This window comes from Rosa chinensis, chromosome 7, assembly GCF_002994745.2.
Source record: "Rosa chinensis cultivar Old Blush chromosome 7, RchiOBHm-V2, whole genome shotgun sequence".
NCBI lineage: Eukaryota > Viridiplantae > Streptophyta > Magnoliopsida > Rosales > Rosaceae > Rosa > Rosa chinensis.
In genome coordinates this window covers 23,814,882-23,836,240 of record NC_037094.1, presented here as the reverse complement: position 1 = coordinate 23,836,240, position 21,359 = coordinate 23,814,882, and the positions used below count along the sequence as shown (strand labels likewise).

At 39.5% G+C, this 21,359-nt stretch overlaps 1 protein-coding gene, 2 long non-coding RNA genes and 1 pseudogene across 3 annotated transcripts; 2 read left to right on the top strand and 2 right to left on the bottom strand.

Annotated features, from left to right (window-relative positions):
• Positions 1-991: 991 nt before the first annotated feature.
• LOC121050320 lies at positions 992-1,493 on the bottom strand. The gene is made up of 2 exons (XR_005802669.1): positions 1,298-1,493; positions 992-1,209 (listed from the first exon to the last, which is right to left on the bottom strand). It is a non-coding gene; the product is annotated as an uncharacterized LOC121050320 (long non-coding RNA).
• A 1,272-nt stretch (positions 1,494-2,765) lies between these two features.
• LOC121050319 lies at positions 2,766-3,499 on the bottom strand. The gene is made up of 3 exons (XR_005802668.1): positions 3,457-3,499; positions 3,269-3,352; positions 2,766-2,833 (listed from the first exon to the last, which is right to left on the bottom strand). It is a non-coding gene; the product is annotated as an uncharacterized LOC121050319 (long non-coding RNA).
• Positions 3,500-12,243: 8,744 nt separating this feature from the next.
• LOC112177629 lies at positions 12,244-14,708 on the top strand (annotated as a pseudogene).
• Positions 14,709-18,937: 4,229 nt separating this feature from the next.
• Positions 18,938-19,669, top strand: LOC112177628. Its single transcript, XM_024315904.1, has 2 exons — positions 18,938-19,192; positions 19,328-19,669. Exons 1-2 carry the CDS (start codon positions 18,938-18,940, stop codon positions 19,667-19,669), a joined length of 597 nt encoding a protein of 198 aa, XP_024171672.1.
• The last annotated feature ends 1,690 nt before the right edge of the window (positions 19,670-21,359 follow it).

The window sequence follows — 21,359 nt, the reverse complement described above, 5'->3', positions numbered from 1 at the left end:
CCAATTATTAAACCACCAATTTCTTCAGTCATTGGTTCTTCATATTGTTTACTATCAGTAGGTTGACAATTAAGTATACTCATATTTAATGAAGGTATAGAATGACTTTCAAATTTATCTCTCATTGTTCGAAATTCTTTCACTAATTCATTAATTTCATCAAACATTTTAATCAGTCATCCAACAATGTCTGCTTTGATATTTGCATTTACATGACCAAGATCAATTGCATTTACACGATTTGAGACCTCATTTTTTTGTATCATACACGTATAATTGAGCATATTTAAAATTTTCTCCATCATAAGGTAATACAGAACCCATTAAATGATGTACTTGACCATTAATTTTAAAGACATAAGGACCTGATCCAGTGTTTATTTTACGATCAATTGTAGTTCCCATTGATGTAAAAGAAAACATTGAATTATAAACTCTGATATTTTCTCTAAAAACTCTGCTTTCTGGACCATTATTTGGATCTAATAATGTTTCAAAAAAATTTGGCGTTGGTTTGAGTTGCTGAAGTTTGATTTGACTTTTTTTGCAACAATTTGGATAAATTAGAGGCGCATTTGAAGATGTTTGTTTACTAGCTTCTCCAAACCAGAAACATGTGTTGCAATAATCACATACATGAATATTATCACCTGAATCTTCATACGTGACAATCAATCATGTGATCAAAATTTCACTTGTCATAAATAATTTATATTACAATCATTGTCTCCAAACAATAACTTAAATTTGATAGGAATAACCTTCTCTACTTTGATACACTGCTTGACCAAAACGATGCGACGACTGACCTGAACATAGAATTTTGTAAAAATTTATCTGCCTATGAATAAAAATTTCTTACATTTTCGAGCTCTTAACTAATCATTAAATGCAAAAATTAGACCTTCAACTTCATCACTGTTCGGAAGTTGAGAAGAACTGCCTCTATCTAAACATTGTGAGGTCCCTGCATCTAAAAATCAAAAATAGATAAGCGAATCGTATACAAACTTTATCCACTGTTTTCAATTGCATTATAAATATGCAAATTTGCATCACCAGAAAAACTTTGATTTGAAATTGCAGCAGTGTTTTGTTGGCTGCTTATAAATCTCTTGCGACAATGTTGAAATCGACTGACATCATTATTCCCAGCACTGTACTAAGTGTCTAAATGTCGGTTCCTTTTTCCCATCCTCAACTCAAATGCTATAAACAAAATGCAAACAGTATTACTTATTTTGAAGTTATAAACATAAAGCAGAAAAACAGTTTAAATTCGATAATGGATGCTCACCACGCCTTGATCTTGGATGAATTTGATGGTCTTTGTCCCTACCAGAAACTGCTGTTCCAGTTTCAGATATACTACCAATTACATTCTGGTCATTAGATATTTCTTGGACTTCCCTTTCAGCATTATGATTTTCATCTTCATCCTCCTATAACAATCTGTTACTTCTTGTCCACCTCATCTTTGGAGCCATAACTGCTTTCAAAAAACTATACATTAGCTTTAAATTGAAATAGTTTTGTTTTGAACATCTCAAATACAAACACTGGAATATCTGTTTCTGTTTCAATCGGAACAAAAATAAAACAACAAATAACCTAACGACACGAACACTTCCAATCATAGTTTAACAATCATATGTAAATTCAAATTGTTCTCAAATTTATACCTGAATTCAAAGTAGTTGAACAATCTAACTACACACTGTTCCAACAATTTGAGAATCAAGTGACAGAATTTAGAAATCCAACAATGGTCATACAAACTATAAACCGAGTACAAAAAAGACAACAATGAACACAGATAAAACCAGTAACTCAGCAAATAAACATTTATTACATGAATAAGAATAAGAGATCAAGATAGTGTTAGCCAATACACAAAGAAACAGTGGCAGCATAACGATGTGTAAATGCTTTTGCATATAATCTGTAAAAGTGAACGAAAATAACAATAAAATCTTGAAATTAATTACAAAACTACCAAGAGATCTTCTCTTATAACACTGTAGTTTTAAAATAAACTGTGCGAACTTAAAATAACATACAAAGTGAAATTATAGAAACATTAATAGCCCTGCGTCACTGATCTAGAAACAAACATCGATAAAATAAAAGTCTCTCACACTTTAGTTCTAACCTTCAAAACCCAAAAAAAAAATATACACACACACACACACACACACAATTTAGTTCTAACTTTGAAAAATAAAAAATAAAAAAAATAGACCACTATATGCATCATTTCTAACTTGATTAACCTTTAGAGAGGGGAAAAAAAACTCTTCGACCAAAATTCTCCTGCTGATCAAAAACTCTCTTCGACCAAGCTGTCTCTGCAGATCCTAGATTCTAGAAACCCTCACAAAAACTAGATTCTGTCATCTAACATTCTGAATAAAGCTGTTGAAAGACCAATGCATATCTTTAGTTAGTAAAGTTTTATTCTAGAAGCAGATGATACTAAATTCATACCATTCAATTGCTCACTTTAAATTGATTCCCATTTCCTAATTCATAAAAGCAGATTCGTAATTCGACACAACAAATGAATAGAAAACACATGACAAATTAATGATGAGCTTTTTCTTTTACTTTCCATTTTAATCTCATTACAAAACAACTTACAATGTTCGCATAAGAAAAAAACAGACCCATACACAAAGAGGAACTGTTGTATGAGAAGTTTAAAATTCAAAGAACGATGCACAGATAGAGGCTTTTACCTGAAGCTTTACTTAGCTTTGGCAGACAGCAGATAAATGATTGTTTGCTTCTCTGTTGCTGCTAAGTAATTTGCACTTTTGAAATAGAGTCGAGGCTGCATACAAATAAATGAAAAGTGGACTTCAATAAAAGAGAAAAGAATCGTGTATAAGCAAAATGTATCTAGATTAAATCCCCCCTCACTCCTGTTTTTTACATTTGAATAGGTATAGTGAATTTAGCGATGATCAACTCTATTGGTATCCAGCATCTAGAAACCAAAAGCAATAGCAACATAGAGCAAAATCAAAGCCAAACCTTGATCAGGTAGAAACATGTAGATCTTAAAAATTGCATCAGAAATCATTAATCATCTAGATGACAAATCAGAAACACCTACATCAACTTCCCTAATCTGATTCTCTTGAATCTTAAAGATCTATCAAGGCTTGTGGCAATCAGCCAAGGAAAAAAAAAAAAATTATAACATGAACTTTCCTCAATTGAACACATTGAAGAACATGCAACAATCAAAGCATAAACCCATCACCTGATTGATCTAACACGTTTATCTTCTAAACCTAGGTACGATTGATTTACTTGTAGCAGATCACCAACTCAAAACACAATTATCCTGAAGTCAAACACAATGTAAAATTAATATAGCAAAAGAGAAACCCAACCACTAATCAAGACAAACCCATGCACAAATCTCAATCAGAACACAAAACCCCTCACCGATTGCGATTGGTCTAGCATGATTATTTGAAACCCAACGACAGCGAAACCTGATCAAGCCCCTTCTATATCGCATCAAAAGACAAAAAACAGTCAAATAAAGCCCAATTGCATCCATCTAAATCAAGCACAACATGTATTTCAAAGAAAATATCCAGGCTTACCAACGACACCTCAAAACAATAAACTGAGATTTTGAGCAGGAAACGTATCTCTATCTGTTTGGTTTTGGATTTCTGTGTGAGGAGAGCGAGAGAAATTTGTTGATCCGAGTGGAGAGCAAGAGTGTTTCTCTAACTTCCTGTCACGTAAAAAATCCATCATGTAAAGGGATACATCCGTCATGTAAAGGGTCGTCACTCACCAACTTTTGTTTTCATGATCGACTTTGGAGAAAATTGTTCTTTGTGGGTAAAACAAAAATTTAGGGTTAAAGTATAATGAAAAAAAATTCCTATTCTTAAATAGTGTATAATAGTGAGTGTGTGTGTGTGTACACACTAGCATGGCCCCAGAGCCGGCCCTGGGCATAGGCCCAGTAGGCTCAGGCCTAGGGCCTCCGGTTTCATGGGCCCCCAAAAATATTATACGTCTTTTATATATATGGTAAAAAAGAAATATTTGGAATTTATTTCATGGCTGTACGCACGTGACTTTTGTTCTTCTGTCGTTAACATGCAATTAAGCATTCTTCCCTTGCACCATAGTGCTGAATCTCTCGTTCTCACTTCTGAGAAGAAACTTGTCTAGCCGTCCAGGTAATTAAGTATCTCTTCCTCCAATTCCATGCCTCTTTGGCTCTTTCTCTAATTAAGAAAGCCTTTAACTTTAATCTCAAATTGTTAGAGATTGTGCTAGTCTGATGATCTATCTACCCTAGATAGTCCGAGACTACGAAACAATGACTTCAACAAACAACCGACTGACTGACTCCAATTTATAGTTGAGATTGAAGAAAATTGTATTAATTTTTTGGAGAGTAAGACAGAGAAAGTGCCACAATTGCTGAAAATCTGAAATGGGTTTGCTTTGCTCACTGTAATGTCAGCTGTATCTTTCAATTGAAAATGGGTTTGATATTATGATAACTGGTATTGTATGGCAGTATGGTTAAATTGAAAATGAGTTTGTTGGTTTGATACATCGGTATGGAAGTATGTTTCAATTTAAAATGGATTTGTTGGTCTGATATTATCATAGGGCTTAAGCTATAGAAAGCAAAAGAAACTATGAAAGGGATTGGAATCCCAATCCAAGATGTATTTGAATTTGTAATCCCATGTCTGTTTCTCTAATTTAAATCGCAAACAAATAAAGTATCCTTCTAGCAAGTTTATCTTTTGCAAGTTGTTATTCCGTGTGTAAATTCCATGCCTTTTGCAGGTTGCAGGTTGCAGGTTTATCCTTCTGGGGCTAAAAAAATAAAGGATTAATTTCAATTTACCCCCTTGAGGTTTGGGGGTGTCATCATTTCACCCACTCTACTTTCAATTTTGACTTTTTACCCCCTAAACTTTCCAATTTCAATCAACCATGTCCAATTTTTACTATTCCGTCCAAATTGGATGTTAAGTTTGACTTTTGAGGGCTAAAATGGTCATTTCAACATAAAAAAAATTTAAAATTTTTTTTTCTGTTTTTTAGTTTTTTATTTTTTTATTTTGTCTTCAACCTATACATCACAAGTTATAATAGGTTTATAAAAACAAAAAAAATACGTGGTTGAAAGCCGCTCGCTGGTCTACGATATTTGTGATATATCTACGATAAAGTAAAGAATTTTAGGATATATCCCCAATAAAGTGAAGAAATATTTGTAAAAAATAATTTTACACTTTATCTGTAAATAAATATCTGTATATCCCCAATAAAGTGAAAAAATATCTGTGTAAAATCATTTTTGGTCTACGATATTTGTGATATATCTCCAATAAATTAAAGAATTTTAGGATATATCACCAATAAAGTGAAGAAATATCTGTAAAAAATGATTTTACATTTTATCTGTAAATATCTGTATATCCCCAATAAATTGAAGAAATATCTGTGTAAAATCATTTTTTACAGATATTTATTTACAGATAAAGTGTAAAATTATTTTTTACAGATATTTCTTCACTTTATTGGGGATATATCCTAAATTCTTCAATTTATCGGAGATATGTCACAAATATTGTAGACCAGCGAGAGGCTTTCAACTACCTAGAGTATTTTTTTGTTTTTATAAACCTATTATAACTTGTGGTGTATAGGTTGAAGACAAAAAAAAAAAAAAAAAAAAACGAAGAAAAAAAAATTATTTTTAAATTTTTTAATTTTTTTTAATTTTTTATGTTGAAATGACCATTTTAGCCTTCAAAAGTCAAACTTAATGTCCAATTTGGACGGAATAGTAGAAATTGGACACAGCCAATTGAAATTGGAAAGTTTAGGGGGTAAAAAGTCAAAATTGAAAGTAGAGGGGGTGAAATGATGACACCCCCAAACTTCAGGGGGATAAACTGAAATTAATCCAAAAATTAAAAAAAGAAGCAAAAGAGAGATGCATTGGTTAAGCTTCAAGCAGATCTCTCAGTGAGTAGGGAGCCCCATAATTTTTTTCTTGCCTAGAGCACCGGAAATCTTAGGGCCGGCTCTGCATGGCTCACCTACTATGTGTGTGGAGAGAAGTTAAAGGTAGTGGGAACACTTTTCGTACAAATACCACATTTTTTGTTTTTTTTTATTATTCTTTTGTTTTCTATATTACAATTTACTATATTATCCCAATTGATTAATTATATTTTTTAGTTTTTTAATATAAAAAGGTTAAATTGGTAAAAATATTCAATTTTGGAGAGCAAGCTCTCTTCTCACTACACCAAAAACTGCATCACACAACGGTGATCACACAATGGAGAACAAATCCTCTGTTGTCTGTTGACGACAATTGCATTATACAACACATTTAATAAATCTTCGTTGTATAAAGATGCTCAAATTCTAAAACTTCTAGTTAGGAGGTGATGACACAACGGAAAGAAAGATTATCTGTTGTCTGAATGAAAAAAAGACCGGCATATTTCCCTCCTACCATTGAGTCAAATTTGGCTCCAAATTGTACCCTATATTCTATTAAATTGGACAACAGTTTAGTTACTTCCGTTGTAGGAGTATACCTGCTAATCATCATACAATGGTTTTTAATGTCCTGTTGTGCAAGTGAGCACCAAAATTTGGAGATGGCTCCAAAATGACATTCATTCCCCCCAAAACGAGAAAATTTGGCTTCAATTGTTTGTTATGCTTGCAAGTTCCAACAACAAAATGAACGATTTCTGTTTTTTTTTTTATTTTTTTTTTTTTTATTTTTTTTTATAGAGAAGCGAGAGGAGGACTAGCTCATTGTCCTCTCTCGAAATTTTATTAATGGTCAAAGAAAATAAAACAAACGGGATGGAGGACTCAGCCAAGGCCAAACCCAAACAAAGGTACATGAACAAATGAAAAACCAAACATAAAAAAGAACTTTCTAGAAAACTCCATGCAAGTACATAAGTGATCAAGCAAAACAAACTCAAAAACCTAGAACAAAGACATGAGACGTCCATGATGAACCTGGGAACATAATTAAGAGAATCTATATGCTGGCCTTGAAGAGAAATCACGTCCAAAATCAGCAACCAAGAACGAGGGTAGAGACAACCACATATTCCTTCCGTCATGAGAGGCACCATAATTAGCCAAAGTGTCAGCAGGGGCATTTCCTTCCCTGAATATGTGTGAAACATGCAGATGCAAACCCTTTGCAAGAGCCAAACAATTGGACCACTGAACACAGAGCCGCCAAGGAACCAATTTTGGTGAAGCAAAATACCTTAAAACAGTCGTCGAATCCGTTTCGACCCATACGTATTGCCACTCTTGCAGCTTGGCCACCCTGATAGCCTCAATACATGCCAATACCTCAGCATCAAGAGCACTAGGAACCCGCACACGTGAAGCAAAAGCCAGAACAAACGCACCGTCATTGTTCCGGGCAATGGCACCAAAGCCTGCGTGATCCCGATTTCTAAAAGACCCATCAATATTTATTTTTATCCATGGGGACGGCGGAGGCACCCATGTAACTCGAGTAAATTTAGGAGCACATGGTCGCAACGGCGACAAATGCAAAAAGCCAAACATAGGAACCCCAGATTGAGAATTTGACGATGCAAAGATCAACCCAGCTGACTCCTTTAAAGCCAATAATAGAAAGTGCATGAATTTGTGCCAATTAAACATACCTCCATCATGCCGCAAACGGTTCCTCTCTGACCACAGACACCACAAAACATTGCACACATTAAAACGCCAAAGTAGCTTTGAAGAAGTAGAAAGATGTGACATAAACTCCGAAGTAAGCAGGTCATGCAATGAGAACAATTGGGGGAACACAATGTTGAACATGTGAAAGCACCACTTCCAGACATCCAACACAATCTCACAGCCCAAAAACAAATGACGCCAATTATCATTCCCTGCACCACAGAAGCTACACCGAGAACAAAGTGAAATCCCCAACTTTTGAAGCCTCTCATCTGTCAGAATTCTCCTATGAAAAATCTTCCAAGAACAAATGCTCTTTCGCGGTTGAATTGCAGGATGCCATAGCAAAGAACCCCAAGCTAACGGAGGAGATGATGGAGCCAAGGCCAGGTAAGCCTCCTTTGATGTCAAAGCGCCAGACGAAGAACCAGACCAAACCACCTGATCCTTTGTTGGCTCTAAAGGAAGCGTAGTGGAGGTAAGGGCCTCTGCAACCTCAGGAAACACCTGAACAAAGATATCAGGAAGCACCCATTTACCATGAACAATGAACTCACTAATTGTATTATCAAGGTTAGCTAGTTCCTGGGGACTCAAGTTGAAAGCCTCCCCCAAAATCTCTCCCATCCAATTGTCCTTCCAGAGCCTAACCGAATTGCCATCCCCAATAATCCAACGCAGCTTGGAAAGCAAGGTCCTCCAAACCTATTTCAACCCAAGCCAAACTGATGATTTTTTATAATAAGTACTAGGTTGGAACCCAACTGTGAGAAACCGGCCATGCAAAAAACAAGCAGCAGTGGAAACTTTGGAGACAACATCCCATCCTTTCTTCAGAAGAAGAGCTTGATTCAAGACAAACAGATTCTTAAGACCCAAACCACCGTTATCCTTGGGTTGACAAACCTGATCCCAAGAAATCAACGCAACACCTTTTTTTAAAGGATCCCCTGTCCAAAAGAAATTACGAATCCATTTTTGCACCTCCATCAAAAGAGATCGAGGCCAGGAATAAATATGAAAGCTATAGATGAGCATACTGTGAATAACAGAATCAAGTAATTGCAACCTTGCCGCTTGAGATAACATTTTCCCCTTCCAGGAAGAGCGCTTACATCGAACCTTGTCAGCAACTGGCCTTAAGAATTCAATCTTGGGGCGACCCTGAAAGATGGGAACCCCGAGGTAGATAAAAGGAAGCTCACCAATTTTAATACCCAAGAGATTATGAATAGCTGTCTGCCGATTAAGAGCATGCTTGCCAATGAAGAGAAGAGATTTATTGCGGTTTACCAACTGCCCTGAATTAGCTCCATACTCGTCCATAAACTGAATGAGAGCATTAAGACCTTCTGGCCTAGCCTGCAAGAATATCATTACATCATCCGCAAAAAGAACATGTGACGGAGGAGAGCACATACCAGGGGCAGCAATGCAATCAATCTTATTGTCAGCAACTAACGCAGATAAACCCCGACTCAACACCTCTTCCGCCAGACAAAACAGAATTGGTGAAAGGGGGTCATCTTGTCTAATACCTCGCGAGCAGGTAAAGAAACCACAAGGCTGGCCGTTAACCAAGACAGAGAGATGTGCTGACTGAAGCACGCAATGAACCCAGTGCACAAAATTTCCATTAAAACCGAAAGCCCGGAGCACCCGGAGAAGAAAATTCCAATCCATGGTATCAAAGGCTTTAGCGATATCGAACTTAATAGCGATGTTCCCAAATTGACACCGGTGATCCAAGAGATTCATGCATTCAGAAGTAAGAATAATAGGGTCTGAAATTGACCTACCACGTATAAAAGCACTCTGATTTGGAGAAATAATTCTTGGAGCAATCTGACTTAACCGATCCACCAACAGTTTAGTTATTATTTTGAACACAAAATTCGCTAGTGCAATAGGCCTATAATCAGAGATGCCCTCAGCTTCAAGCGTTTTTGGAATCAGAATAATTAGATTGGCATTGAAGTGCGGAGGGATGAACCCCGTTTCAAAAAAACTCTGAACTGCTAGAATTACATCATTTGAAACGACAGACCAGCAAGCTTTGAAAAAGCTCCCTCCAAATCCATCAGGACCGGGAGAGCTACTACCATCCATTGATTTGACAGCCAAAGAAATCTCCTCATCACTGGGAATAGAAACAAGGGACATATTTTCTTCATCTGTGACCAATTGTGGGATTACTCTCTCCACAAGGCCAGAATCAATTATACTTTGATCTTGAGTAAACATATTCGTGAAGTGTTGCACAATGTGGCTAGCAATTGAATCATGATCCTGCAAAATGACCTGCCCATCAGACAAAGCAGAGATCACTTTATTTAAGCGACGCACCTTAACCATGTTGTGGAGAAAAGAAGTATTGCGGTCTCCCTCTTTAAGCCATTTCACACGAGACTTGTCCCTAAGTAGAGTATGCTGCAGTGAGAGCTCAAACTGATAACGCGTATTGGCTACATCTTCACGTAAAAATCTATCACCTGAGGGCCCCAAGGCTGCAATTTCAGCTTGAATAGCATCCAGGCCTTGCCTAGCAGTATCCACCCATGCATGCACATTACCAAAATGATTTTTATTCCATGATTTAAGCATAACTTTGAGAGCACGTAACTTGGAACACAGAACAAAGATTGGGCAACCATAGAAATATAAACCTTCCCAAAAGTCTTTAACAAGTTGGATAAAGTTGGGAGCCTGCAGCCACATATTCTGAAACTTGAAGGGGGTCCGATGTGATAAGGAAAACTTTGAGAATGAGAGTAGAATCGGACAATGATCAGAGGTTGATCTTGTCAAAGTACTGCACCCCATAACCTGCCATGCCTCCAACCATTCAAAATTACCCAGAGTTCTGTCTAGCTTAACATCCGTCCGACGATTGGACCAAGTATATGCAAGACCGGCAGTAGGAATGTCCACAAGACCGCATACAGTACACATTTGTTGGAAGTCCGTACAAGAAACCAAATTTGGAGGATTACCACCCCGCTTTTCATGCGCACCCAAAACACAATTAAAATCCCCTAGGACCACCCATGGGCCCTGAACATACATGTTGCGAATAGCGGTAAGCTCCTGCCAGAGAGAGCGTCTGCCCACTGTAGAAGTTTTAGCATAGACAGCAGTAATTACACAGAGCACACCCTCTAGAATACAAGAAAAAGTAACCTGCTGAGAGGTAGAGGAAAGAATAGCAGGCTGAAGCCCTTCCTGACAAAGAATCCATAAATTGGGGGCTTCCTGACAAAGAATCCATAAATTGGCTAATGAACGATTTCTGTTGTGTGAATGAGAAATAACTAGCCTAAGCACGAAACCTAACATTTTGATTGCAGAGGTGAGAAATTTCCATCTTTTATTCCCTCAGCTATGTAACAAATCAGACAACGTAAACGTATCTATACGTTGTCTGTCTGAGTTAAATAAAAAAAATAAAAAAGGTTAAGGCCTATTGCCTTAGCCAACTCAAGGGCACACTCAAACAAAGTTAACGCCTTGGCCATTTTTCCTGTCTGAGAGAGAAACCTCGAGCTTTTCTTCATTTCGAGCAAAATCTGGAGCTTTTCTTCACCATCTTCTCAAAACACTTAGCCATCACAAATCACCATCTTTCAAAGTCTGGATTTAGGTTGTATTCGATTAGGGTTCGATTTGGGTTCTACTCGATTAGGGTTCGAGTTGGGTTCGATTTGGGTGTTTTTCATTCTGCTGAAATGGGGGATTTAAGTTCTGACCAATCGAGTTGGGTTCTACTCGATTAGGCTATTTCTTCAACCCCAGAGAGAAGATAAATCTCATTCTTTGCAAGCTCCAGACTGGGTATTTCTTCTCTTCTTCTTTTCTTTCCCACAAGCCTCGACTCTTCTTCAAGGTTTCAACATCCTGCCTTGGATCCGACACCTTCTTCCACTAAATCCAATCACAGCCACTAAACTCTAAGCAAAACCCCAAAATCTCGTCGTCTTCTCTAGTTCTTGAAAGTCTACCCGTCTCTGGCCAAACCCCAACTCAACCCTAAAAAGAATCTTCATTGGAGCACCCGGTCGAAGTCTTCGCTCGAATCCGAGACAATCCATGAGCCAAAGACCAGCAACACCTGCAAAATCAGAATTTTTGGTTCTGGGCAGATTTCGGGTATCGAGTTTTCACCCTAGATGGGGTCTCGAAGTCCGATGACAACGATCTTGGTGAGGAGTTAACTCTAACCCTAAAGGAACGATTGCAATTCTATTTGGGTGTGCTTTGTTTTTGCTCAATATCATGTTTTGGGTCCTAATTTATAATTGTAGCTCCAAACCTGTTAAGTCTATCCGGGTGTGCTTTGTTTCTGCTCAATTTCTTGTTTTAGCACCTGGGAATTGGTGGTTTTGGGTTTATATTGAAGATATGCAGTTGATTTTCTAGGATTTTGAGCTTGTTTATTTGCTGGGTTGCAGACGAAGAAGATGCAAGAGGAGATGGAGAGGAGAATCTTGGCCAACACTTATGGAAAATGCTTTCAACGATGAAACTCCAATAAGTAAGTGACTTTTCTTTTATGGTTTGCTCTTCTTTGTTTCCATAACAAACCCACAAAACAAATATGCATTTGAATTTTCAAGTGTGAAGTCTCTTCTTTGTTTCCAGATCAAGCATGATGCCCATGAATTGAATTGGTTGTGTGCAGATTGGATTATAAAGGCTGTGATATATAATGGAGGATGTCCGGGAGTAGCAAAGTCAATCACTTGGTATTTCATCCTATTTCACTCTAGGCGTTTTAGGCCTTCCAAGGCTCGCAATCAGTTTTTATATGAAAGATGATTTGCATTTAGACCCTACTGAGGTATGCGCTATGCTCATCTTTGTATTCATATTTATCACTTGTAGTTGATGACAAAGGTAATTCCAAGACATATAATAATGTGGTTGATTTTATGATTTAAGTTGCTGCTGAATTGTCATGTATGTGATAGATGTACGTGAAACATTGAACTAAATGTTACTAATAAACAATACACTTGTAGAAACCCTTTTTGTTCGTGAACTAATGATTTCTTTACATATTGAAACAACTGCTTGCTCTTTTTGTTTACTGGAGTGGATCATTGATCAATACACTTCGTGCTGCCAATTGTTGTGAATCTCCGGGTTAGATTATCTTACTTGTAAAACCTTTCATTGATAACAGTTATGTGCTTATACTTTTGCAGGGAAGACATACCTAATTAGGATATCAAATGTTGGAAGTGTGTGGAGTTTGAATTTCTTGATTCAAATCATCGAATGGTGCTGGTTGAAACAAAAGGATCCTATACTAATGAAATCAACTTGGATTCTCTTGATGTACATGTTGGACAGTCCTACTCTGTGCTTGTCACAGCTGATCAAGCCACTTCAGACTATTACATGGTAGCAACTCCTAAATTGCTTAAAATCACAGATATGACCAAATTTGGAATTGGTGTGCTGCACTATGATAACTCCACCACAGATGTTAGTGGACCACTACTAATTGGCCCTGACCCTTTTGATATAGAACTATCCACCAGTCAAGCCAACTCCATCAGGTAAACACAAAAACCAGCATTTTTTGTTGCAAGGTTGCATTATTCTCTTGTGTTTATGTCTAGAATAACATTGTCCAATTGTGCTTGGAGTATGGATTAAACATTTTTAGTTTATCTTTACACTTAAAATCAATATTAATATATAAATATATATATATATATATATATATGTATAAAAATTAGCTAAAAATAAGCACGGAACCATCATCCTCACATGAGCCATACTCTTTGTCACATATTCTTCTTACTAGGATTGAACTTTATTACTTGTGAAGGTGGAACCTGACTACAAGGGCAGCAAGGCCTAATCCACAAGGATCCTTCAACGTTCATAATGTGACACTATCACAGACATTCATACTAAGTGCATCAACAGCAGAGATTGATGGTGCACCCAAGTTTACTGTCAACAATGTGTCTTACTTGACCCCAGATACACCATTGAAGTTGGCTGATCACTTGGTCAACGGTTCTGGAGTTTACGAGCTTGATGAATTCTCTACTAACTCTACAAATATTAAATCTGAGAGTGGAGTTTTTGTTGCAAGTGGGATACACAAAGGGTGGATAGAACTTGTTTTGCACAATGATTTGGAGGTCATGGACTCTTGGCATTTAGATGGCTTCGGATTCTTTGTTGTTGGGTAAGTACAAGTCTAATATATCTTCAAGGAACTGTTATGTTGTCAAACTTTTAAAGAGTTGCAACGACATGAAATGTTAGAGTACTTTCTGATACTGATATATACTTTTTCAGCTACGGCCGTGGAAAGTGGAGTGCTAAGTCGTGCTCAACCTACAACCTTTATGATCCAGTGGTGCGTTCTACTGTACAAGTGTACGCACAGAGGTGGAGTGCAGTTTATGCATACCTTGACAACACTGGAATGTGGAATTTGAGGTCACAGCACTTGAAAAATTGGTATTTGGGTGAAGAGCTATATGTGAGAGTTTATGATGCTGATCCCAACCCTGCAAAAGAGAGGCCTTCCCCTAATAACATTCTTCTTTGTGGTCAGCCTCATTGTTTGTTAAGATAATTTTCTTGTGTAACAAGCTAGGATATAACATTGAAATAGTGATGGTTGCTTTTTTTCTTTTGCAGGAAAATTTGCCCGGCCCACTTCTCCTTCTGGATCGTCTGCGCCTCCTCCAAAGCCATCTAGTGCACCATCTTTGCAAATTACAGCAGCAGGGTACGTACTAATCAGACAAACTAGCTAGCCACTGCTAATTCACTTATGTAGTCTCTTTCACATCTAACCTTTGCTTCTTACTTTGTGTAGGTCTCATATTGCCATTATGCTGTCAATTGTTGTGAATCTCCATTTTTCTTTCAATTTCCTCAGAATGTTTAAGATTTCACTTCTAGAGGTGCTACATTATGGCAGGGTGCAATAGATGTGTTAGAGAGAAGCACTCGGGTTCAGTAGCTTGATGGAACTGTTGTACCATTATGATCTTCTCCATTGGAGATAACTTTGAGTGATTCTCCCTTTTATGTGTTTTTTATGAAATTATCAGCTTTGGGAAACTTTCAAGGTAGAGAATCTCATTTTTGATGCATACTTGGTGTAGGTTTTTCAGGTGATTTCTCTTGACTCCATAATTTTTCTAAACAAGCAATACAAAACTTTGAGGAGTATATATGTCTTCTTTCAAGTGTGCTATGCAAGAATGAACATTACTATAGAGCATTGTTATGTAGTAAGGCATAATCCCTTTTGTTTTCATTGCATTTGTAAATTGTGTCAGGAACTATATGGAGGACTGTTGCATAAAGAGTCATTGGAAGATCAAGCATGGAGTATTCGGCATTGCAACAAGCTATATTTTCTTTCATCATGTAAAACTTAGCTAGAAAACTTAAAAGCTTCTTAGTCTATGAGATGTATGAATGCTTTAACAATGTTCCTTAAATTCAATATTTGATGATCGAATTGATGTATCACAATGCTTTTGATACAAATATTGATCATTTGATGGTTTTCATTCAATTTGTATTCCAATTGTTCACTATTAATTTATATCTATTCAAAATGTGGGTATTCACACAACGCAGTTCTAGATATCACACAACGGATTTCAATAAGTAACGTCGTTTAGTTTTAAGCTCATACAACAGAAAATACTAGAACATAGTTGCCTTACTCTAAATCACACAACAGAAAATACTAGAACACAGTTGTCTTACTCTAAATCACACAACAGACAAACTATAAAACTGTTGTATGAAAATCTTAACCCACAACGGCATAAAAGCAAATTATGTTGTGTGAACTGCTGCGCATGGATGTGTCCGGCATCTGTCGAGTTCTGGGACAACGGTGTTAAGGAATATACATTGACTGACTTTATGTCATACAACGGTAAATTCACCGTCGTTTGATTTTTCATCAGACAACATCGAGATAGACGACGGTGAGTCTCCAAATCACACAACATTTTTGTGCCGTCTTGTGATGCAGTTTTTGGTGTAGTGTCTCTTAATAATAGTATAGATATATACACACACACGGAGGTGATCTAGAGCGGACGTCTGCACTGTCGCTAAAGTGCGAACGGCGACGCTGCAGCAGGACTTGCTAGACGGAGGCCATGGGTCAATATCTCGACCTTCTTCTTACTGGTGGAGTCGCGAGCTATCAGTTTGTAGTCACTGCCCAAAACCTTGAAGTTGCAGGTGAGGTCGCTGCCTAGAAGAGGTCTTCTGGCCTCCATCCGGCAAGATTCGAGCCGCTGTCGGCACCTGAACGTGGCTGCAGTGTCGTCGTCCGCACTTTAACGACAGTGTGGATGTCCGCTCTAAGTCCAGCCTATATATATATATATATATATATATATATATATATATATATATATAGGGAGAGAGAGAGAGAGAGAGAGAGAGACACACACACACACACACACACACACACCCGCTACATGGACTAGAATTAATTTCACAAATGTTGTATACTCGACTAAATTTTCACCTTTTATATCATCATTATATTAACTTTCCAAATGTTTTTTTTTTTGGTCAAGTAAACTTTCATTAAAAAGAAGAAGGAAAAAAAACACTTACAGACCAGAAAAAGAAAGGAAACTAGAAACTAAAAGCAGCAATTGAAGAGAAACAAGAGAAAGCTGGGGAGCTAAAAACAGAAAAATTACGTAGGAGCCGGACTGGCATCATAAAGGAGAATGTCAGTGAGGGTAGAAGGAGGGTGAAGAACCCAATCAGATGTTGCATACTCAATTTTAATATCGATACACAAATACAAAATCAACAATATTAAACACATTACTACATTCCATCAAAATTTACCCCAAACCCTCCAAAACTTTGCCTAAACTTACTCACTTCCTAACATTATTATAATTCCACATACTTTTGAACATGACGTAGCTGTTGGAACTTGCAAGAGTCTATTTGAGCCCAAAAGTATTTTTGGCAAGATCTCTTGAAAGGGTTCAGCGTGGCAGGCCGATACCTGCAGCCCAAAATTAAGTCTACTTGGGTTTGGGTTACAGCTTCGCCCATTTCGAAATCCAAGTGGAAAACGAGCCCTTATAGGAGTTAAGTAGCAGAGACTAATTAGGAATCTTCAATCAATAATCCTTCTATGTTAAGGAACAATCGAAACCTTACGGTATAAATACTGGGGTTCAGGGACACAAAAAAACACAACAACTCTTCAATCAACTAATCGCACAGATTATCAAAGCCTCCCCAGAGCAACCTTCAACCTAGTTGAAACCCAACGAGGCAAGGGTAACGCCCTTGCAACCTAGAGAAGCTGAAGTCACACTTTAGTAAACCCGTGCTTTCTCCTACTTCCCAGTGATTGCTCTGCCCAACCTACAATGTTGAGTATCGACTCGGTGATGCAAGAGATCACAACACAAGTCCTTACCCATAAGGCAATAAGTCCTTTTCCGAAAGGCAGAGAAAAGAACCTGGTGACGAGGTTGGTGCTTTCCTCGTCTACAGCGTTTGAGAAGAAGTTAGGTCAAGGGACGCCCCGAAGACCGCACCCCACGGTGCTGGCACGCCTGCGCACTCAAAAGAGATTATTTGCACGCCAGACTGGTTTTGGAGCCAAACATTTTGGCACGCCCAATGGGACTGCATTAGCGTTTCTTTACGATTTCCACCATTGGGAAGTCAAGCGGAAACCCTTATCAAAAGGTTTACGTTAACTGCCCGAAACACAAGACCTCTAGGTACAGGCCGCACACTCATGCAGACTGTTGTGGTTTTTCTGACGAATAAGTAATCCAAAGATTTTCTCTCAACCCGCCATCATCCGACATGTCAACTAAACATGGAGGAAATCACCAGCCCATTATTGAGGGCGACAATATCCCCACCATCCAACCTAATGAGGCTTGCGATGCGTCTAACATCACTCCGGTGGTCGAAGATGAGGTAATAATAGATGACTATGTGCCCATTCCCATCCCAGAGAATGCGAGCATAGAGGAGCGACTTGCCATATTGCAAAAGAACAATGCTTCTATGAGAAGACAAAAAAGGCCTCGAGGAGCAGAGATTGAGGTCTGAGGGTATTTCAAACGAGATCCGGAAACTCGAACAGGAGTCCCGGCAAACACATGGGCGTTTGGGGAATATGACGCAACAAACCTAGGAAAACCATGAGCAGCTCGTGGCTATGATAAATGCCCAGGCCGCCCAGAGAAAGCACATCGCGACAGAGGTGGCGGCTATTCGCAATGATGGGTCTAATCTCGTGACCCAAGTTGTCATGCAGAAAGCTAACTTGGATCAGGCTAAAGTGGTTCTGAATAAGACATTGGGAGATCCCAATGCTATCCTTGGTTCTCTTGGTCAGCCCTCCGGGCCCGACAAGTACATGCCACCAAATGCTTGAGATAAGGCTAGCAGCAGTACTGCCATACCCTCGGGAGTTGCTACTGTCGCATCGATTAAGAGTAAGGAGAAAGCCCTGGTAATTGGCGGCAGAGACAAAACCACTCCGCCGGTCGCGCAGAAGAGCAAGACCCTGAAAGTTGGTGAAGGCACCCTTGTTGATCCTGTCATATTAGCCCAATACAACAGCGATGGAGCAGAGAACGTATACCAGGAACTCCCCGGGAACTACTATGGGATTGACCAGGCAGGCAATCCGATCAGGATAACAGCCTTGGCAAAGGATGTGTCACCGACTCTTACTTTTCAACAGTCCAATATCCCCATAGCCATCCGCCTAGGGGAAGGAGCAGCTGCCGCTAGCCAGATGGCACCTACTTTGCAAACCACTCGCCAGACTGTGGCGACAACTCCCCCTCCTGCCCAGATTACGTGAGACGTGAAGCAGTAGAGGAGAAGATCAGGTTGGCTAATCCAAGGGCCCATCTGGATGAGGTGTACGAGGGGTCTTTCCCGCCGGATATAATGCTCACGCCTTTCCCCACAGGCTATAAGAATATCATATTCTCTACCTTTTCAGGTGAGGATATAGAAAATGCGACGACTCATCTGGCCAGGTTCAAAGTGCAATGCGGCCAGTACCAGAATGATGACGTACAGTCTTAAGTGCAAGATCTTTGGCACTTCGCTATCAGGAGTCGCTTTCACCTAGTTCTCTAAACTCCAACTAGGGTCAGTTGCAAATTGGCCTGCGATGGAGAAACTCTTACGAGAAACCTTTGGAGCGATAGAGCCAGAAGCTGATCTGGCCTCACTTACCCAGATGGCCCAGCAGCCCACTGAGTCTGCTATTGATTATTTTCAACGATTCCATATCCAAAAGGTCAAGCTGAACATGGTTCTCCCAGAAAGAGAATTGGTTAAGTTGGCAATCAAGGGCTTAGAGCCATGTCAGCAAAAGAAACAACATGGCAGCATGATCAAATCCATGGGAGAGTTGATCAAAGAGGTAGGCAGCTTTGAGCACCTCCTTAGGGAGACGGATGCTAGAAAGAATGCATCCAAAGGAACACTTGTCCCTAGAAAACACCGGACAGTGGCTGCTCTAAACTATTAGCCAACAACATATGACCCCTACTATCAGGGCGAAGAGGTTTTCCCAAAGGAAGATGAAGACGAGGAGAATGATGTCTCCGCCTTCGAGCTAACCGAAAGAAAGAACTCTTCTCTCAAGCAGCTGAAGTTAACTAAGGAACCGGTCAAGCTCAAGTCTGTGGCCTTCACCAAACCTGAATACGCGACGTATACATATGATGTCAATAAAGCACATGATATCTTAGATGAGATGATAGCCGCAAAGATGGTGAAGACGGATTTTAGGCCTTTCCCCATACCTGAGGAGTTGAAAGGAAAAAAGTATTGCAAGTTTCACAATCTATGGAACCATAACACAGTCGAGTGTGTCAAGCTGAAGGATCAGATTTAGGTATGGCTAAACAACAGAAGTCTGCAGGTGGAATCTCCAACTATTGTGGCAGCGTTAGTGGATTTGAATCCCTTCCCTGATACCAGAGTAAATATGGTATATGTGACTTGGAATAGAAAATGCCAGAAGAAGCCGAGTCTTGACTTGATTATTGAGGTTCAGAGGGATAAGGAGGAAGCCCCAGTGCAAAAGAAATCTAAACCTATTAGCAAGGCTTCACTAGTGGTCCTATGCTTGTGATGCAAAGATGAGTGCGGTATCCAAGTGTCACATGAAGAGGTCGAGCAGACGTTCCGTTTTGGCTCATTCCCACCAATCAAATGGGCCTCACCCTCTCGAAATTTTCAGCCTTCCAACCCCAGTGCAAAAGACAGAACAGAGTCACCGCCATCTCCAAAAGATTCCAACCTATTCAGGAAATTGAAAGCTGCCACGGATGAACAGAAGCGGAATGAGAAGGGCAAAAGTGAAAGCAGAGACACCCTGACCAGGCCGTACATCCCGCCCAGCTCAACATCCACCATCAAGGAGGGCAAATGGTATACCAAGGAAAAGGGTAAGGGGGGAGATCAGCCCCTCCAAGAAGAGGAAGCTACAGCGTAGGTTTGGAGAAACCAAATGAACATTAGAGGCTTTGGATCAAGGACTGATTAAACCTTCGCAATTGGTCAAGTCTCCTAAGCAATACCAGAAAGAAATGGAGGCACTATCCGCTAAAGGATTAGTGACCCCCCGCAGTTTTCAGAAACAGGCAAGCTCCGCGCGGGGAGCACCCAAGCCTAGTGTTTTCTACAGGATTACCAAGGAAAGGACACCTCCACCGGCCAGGAAGGAAAGTTCGCCAATCAGGAGACCAAGTGTCCGATGTAGGCTCTTTCAGGAAGAACCTGAAGCCAAACCCTCAGTTTTTTAGAGACTGTTGGGGGGGGGCAAAGACAATACAATGGAGACCTAAACAGGTTCAAAGCATAGTGACCGCGACTCCAAAAGAGGTCCCAACAGCGGAACAGAAGCTGGACCCATAAAGCGAGCTCCCGCGCTACAGGAACATAAGCGAGATGTGGAGATGATCCCTGTGGAAAAGTTGTTGGTCGCGTTCGTAGCTAAACGGTTCAACGCATAAATCCCAGCTGATGAACCCAAGCTCAACCTTGATGATGACATGGACGAGACAGAAGTGGTGGACACCACTTGTAGCATGGTATACGTGTTACCCGCCAAGTACGCCCTACCAGTCGTTGCGTAGGACTGCGTCAAAGCTGAAGAAACCGGCGAGCAGCCCTTGCAGATCACCTCAGCAGCAGCAACTCCGATGGAAGAGGCAGTGTTCTTGGAAACTAAGGACACTGACAGCAGGGGGTTCTTCATGAGTTTCACAAGGCCAACACCCGCAATGGTGCAACACATGAGACCTTTGTACATCACAGCGGAGATTAATGGTACCAAGGTTAGCAAGATTATAGTTGATACCGAGGCAGTGGTAAACGTTATTACCACAAGGACCATGCAGTTGCTAGGCATCAAGAAGGAAAAAAATCCAGTCCACCTCCCTCACACTCAAGAACTTTGCAGGGACCGTGACTAAGACTTTGGGCCTGCTTTTCCTACAAATCAAGTTTGGTCCTGCTGAGGGCGTTTATGCTTTCTTTGTATCTGACTGTTACGCAACTTACAGCGCCATTTTGGGCAG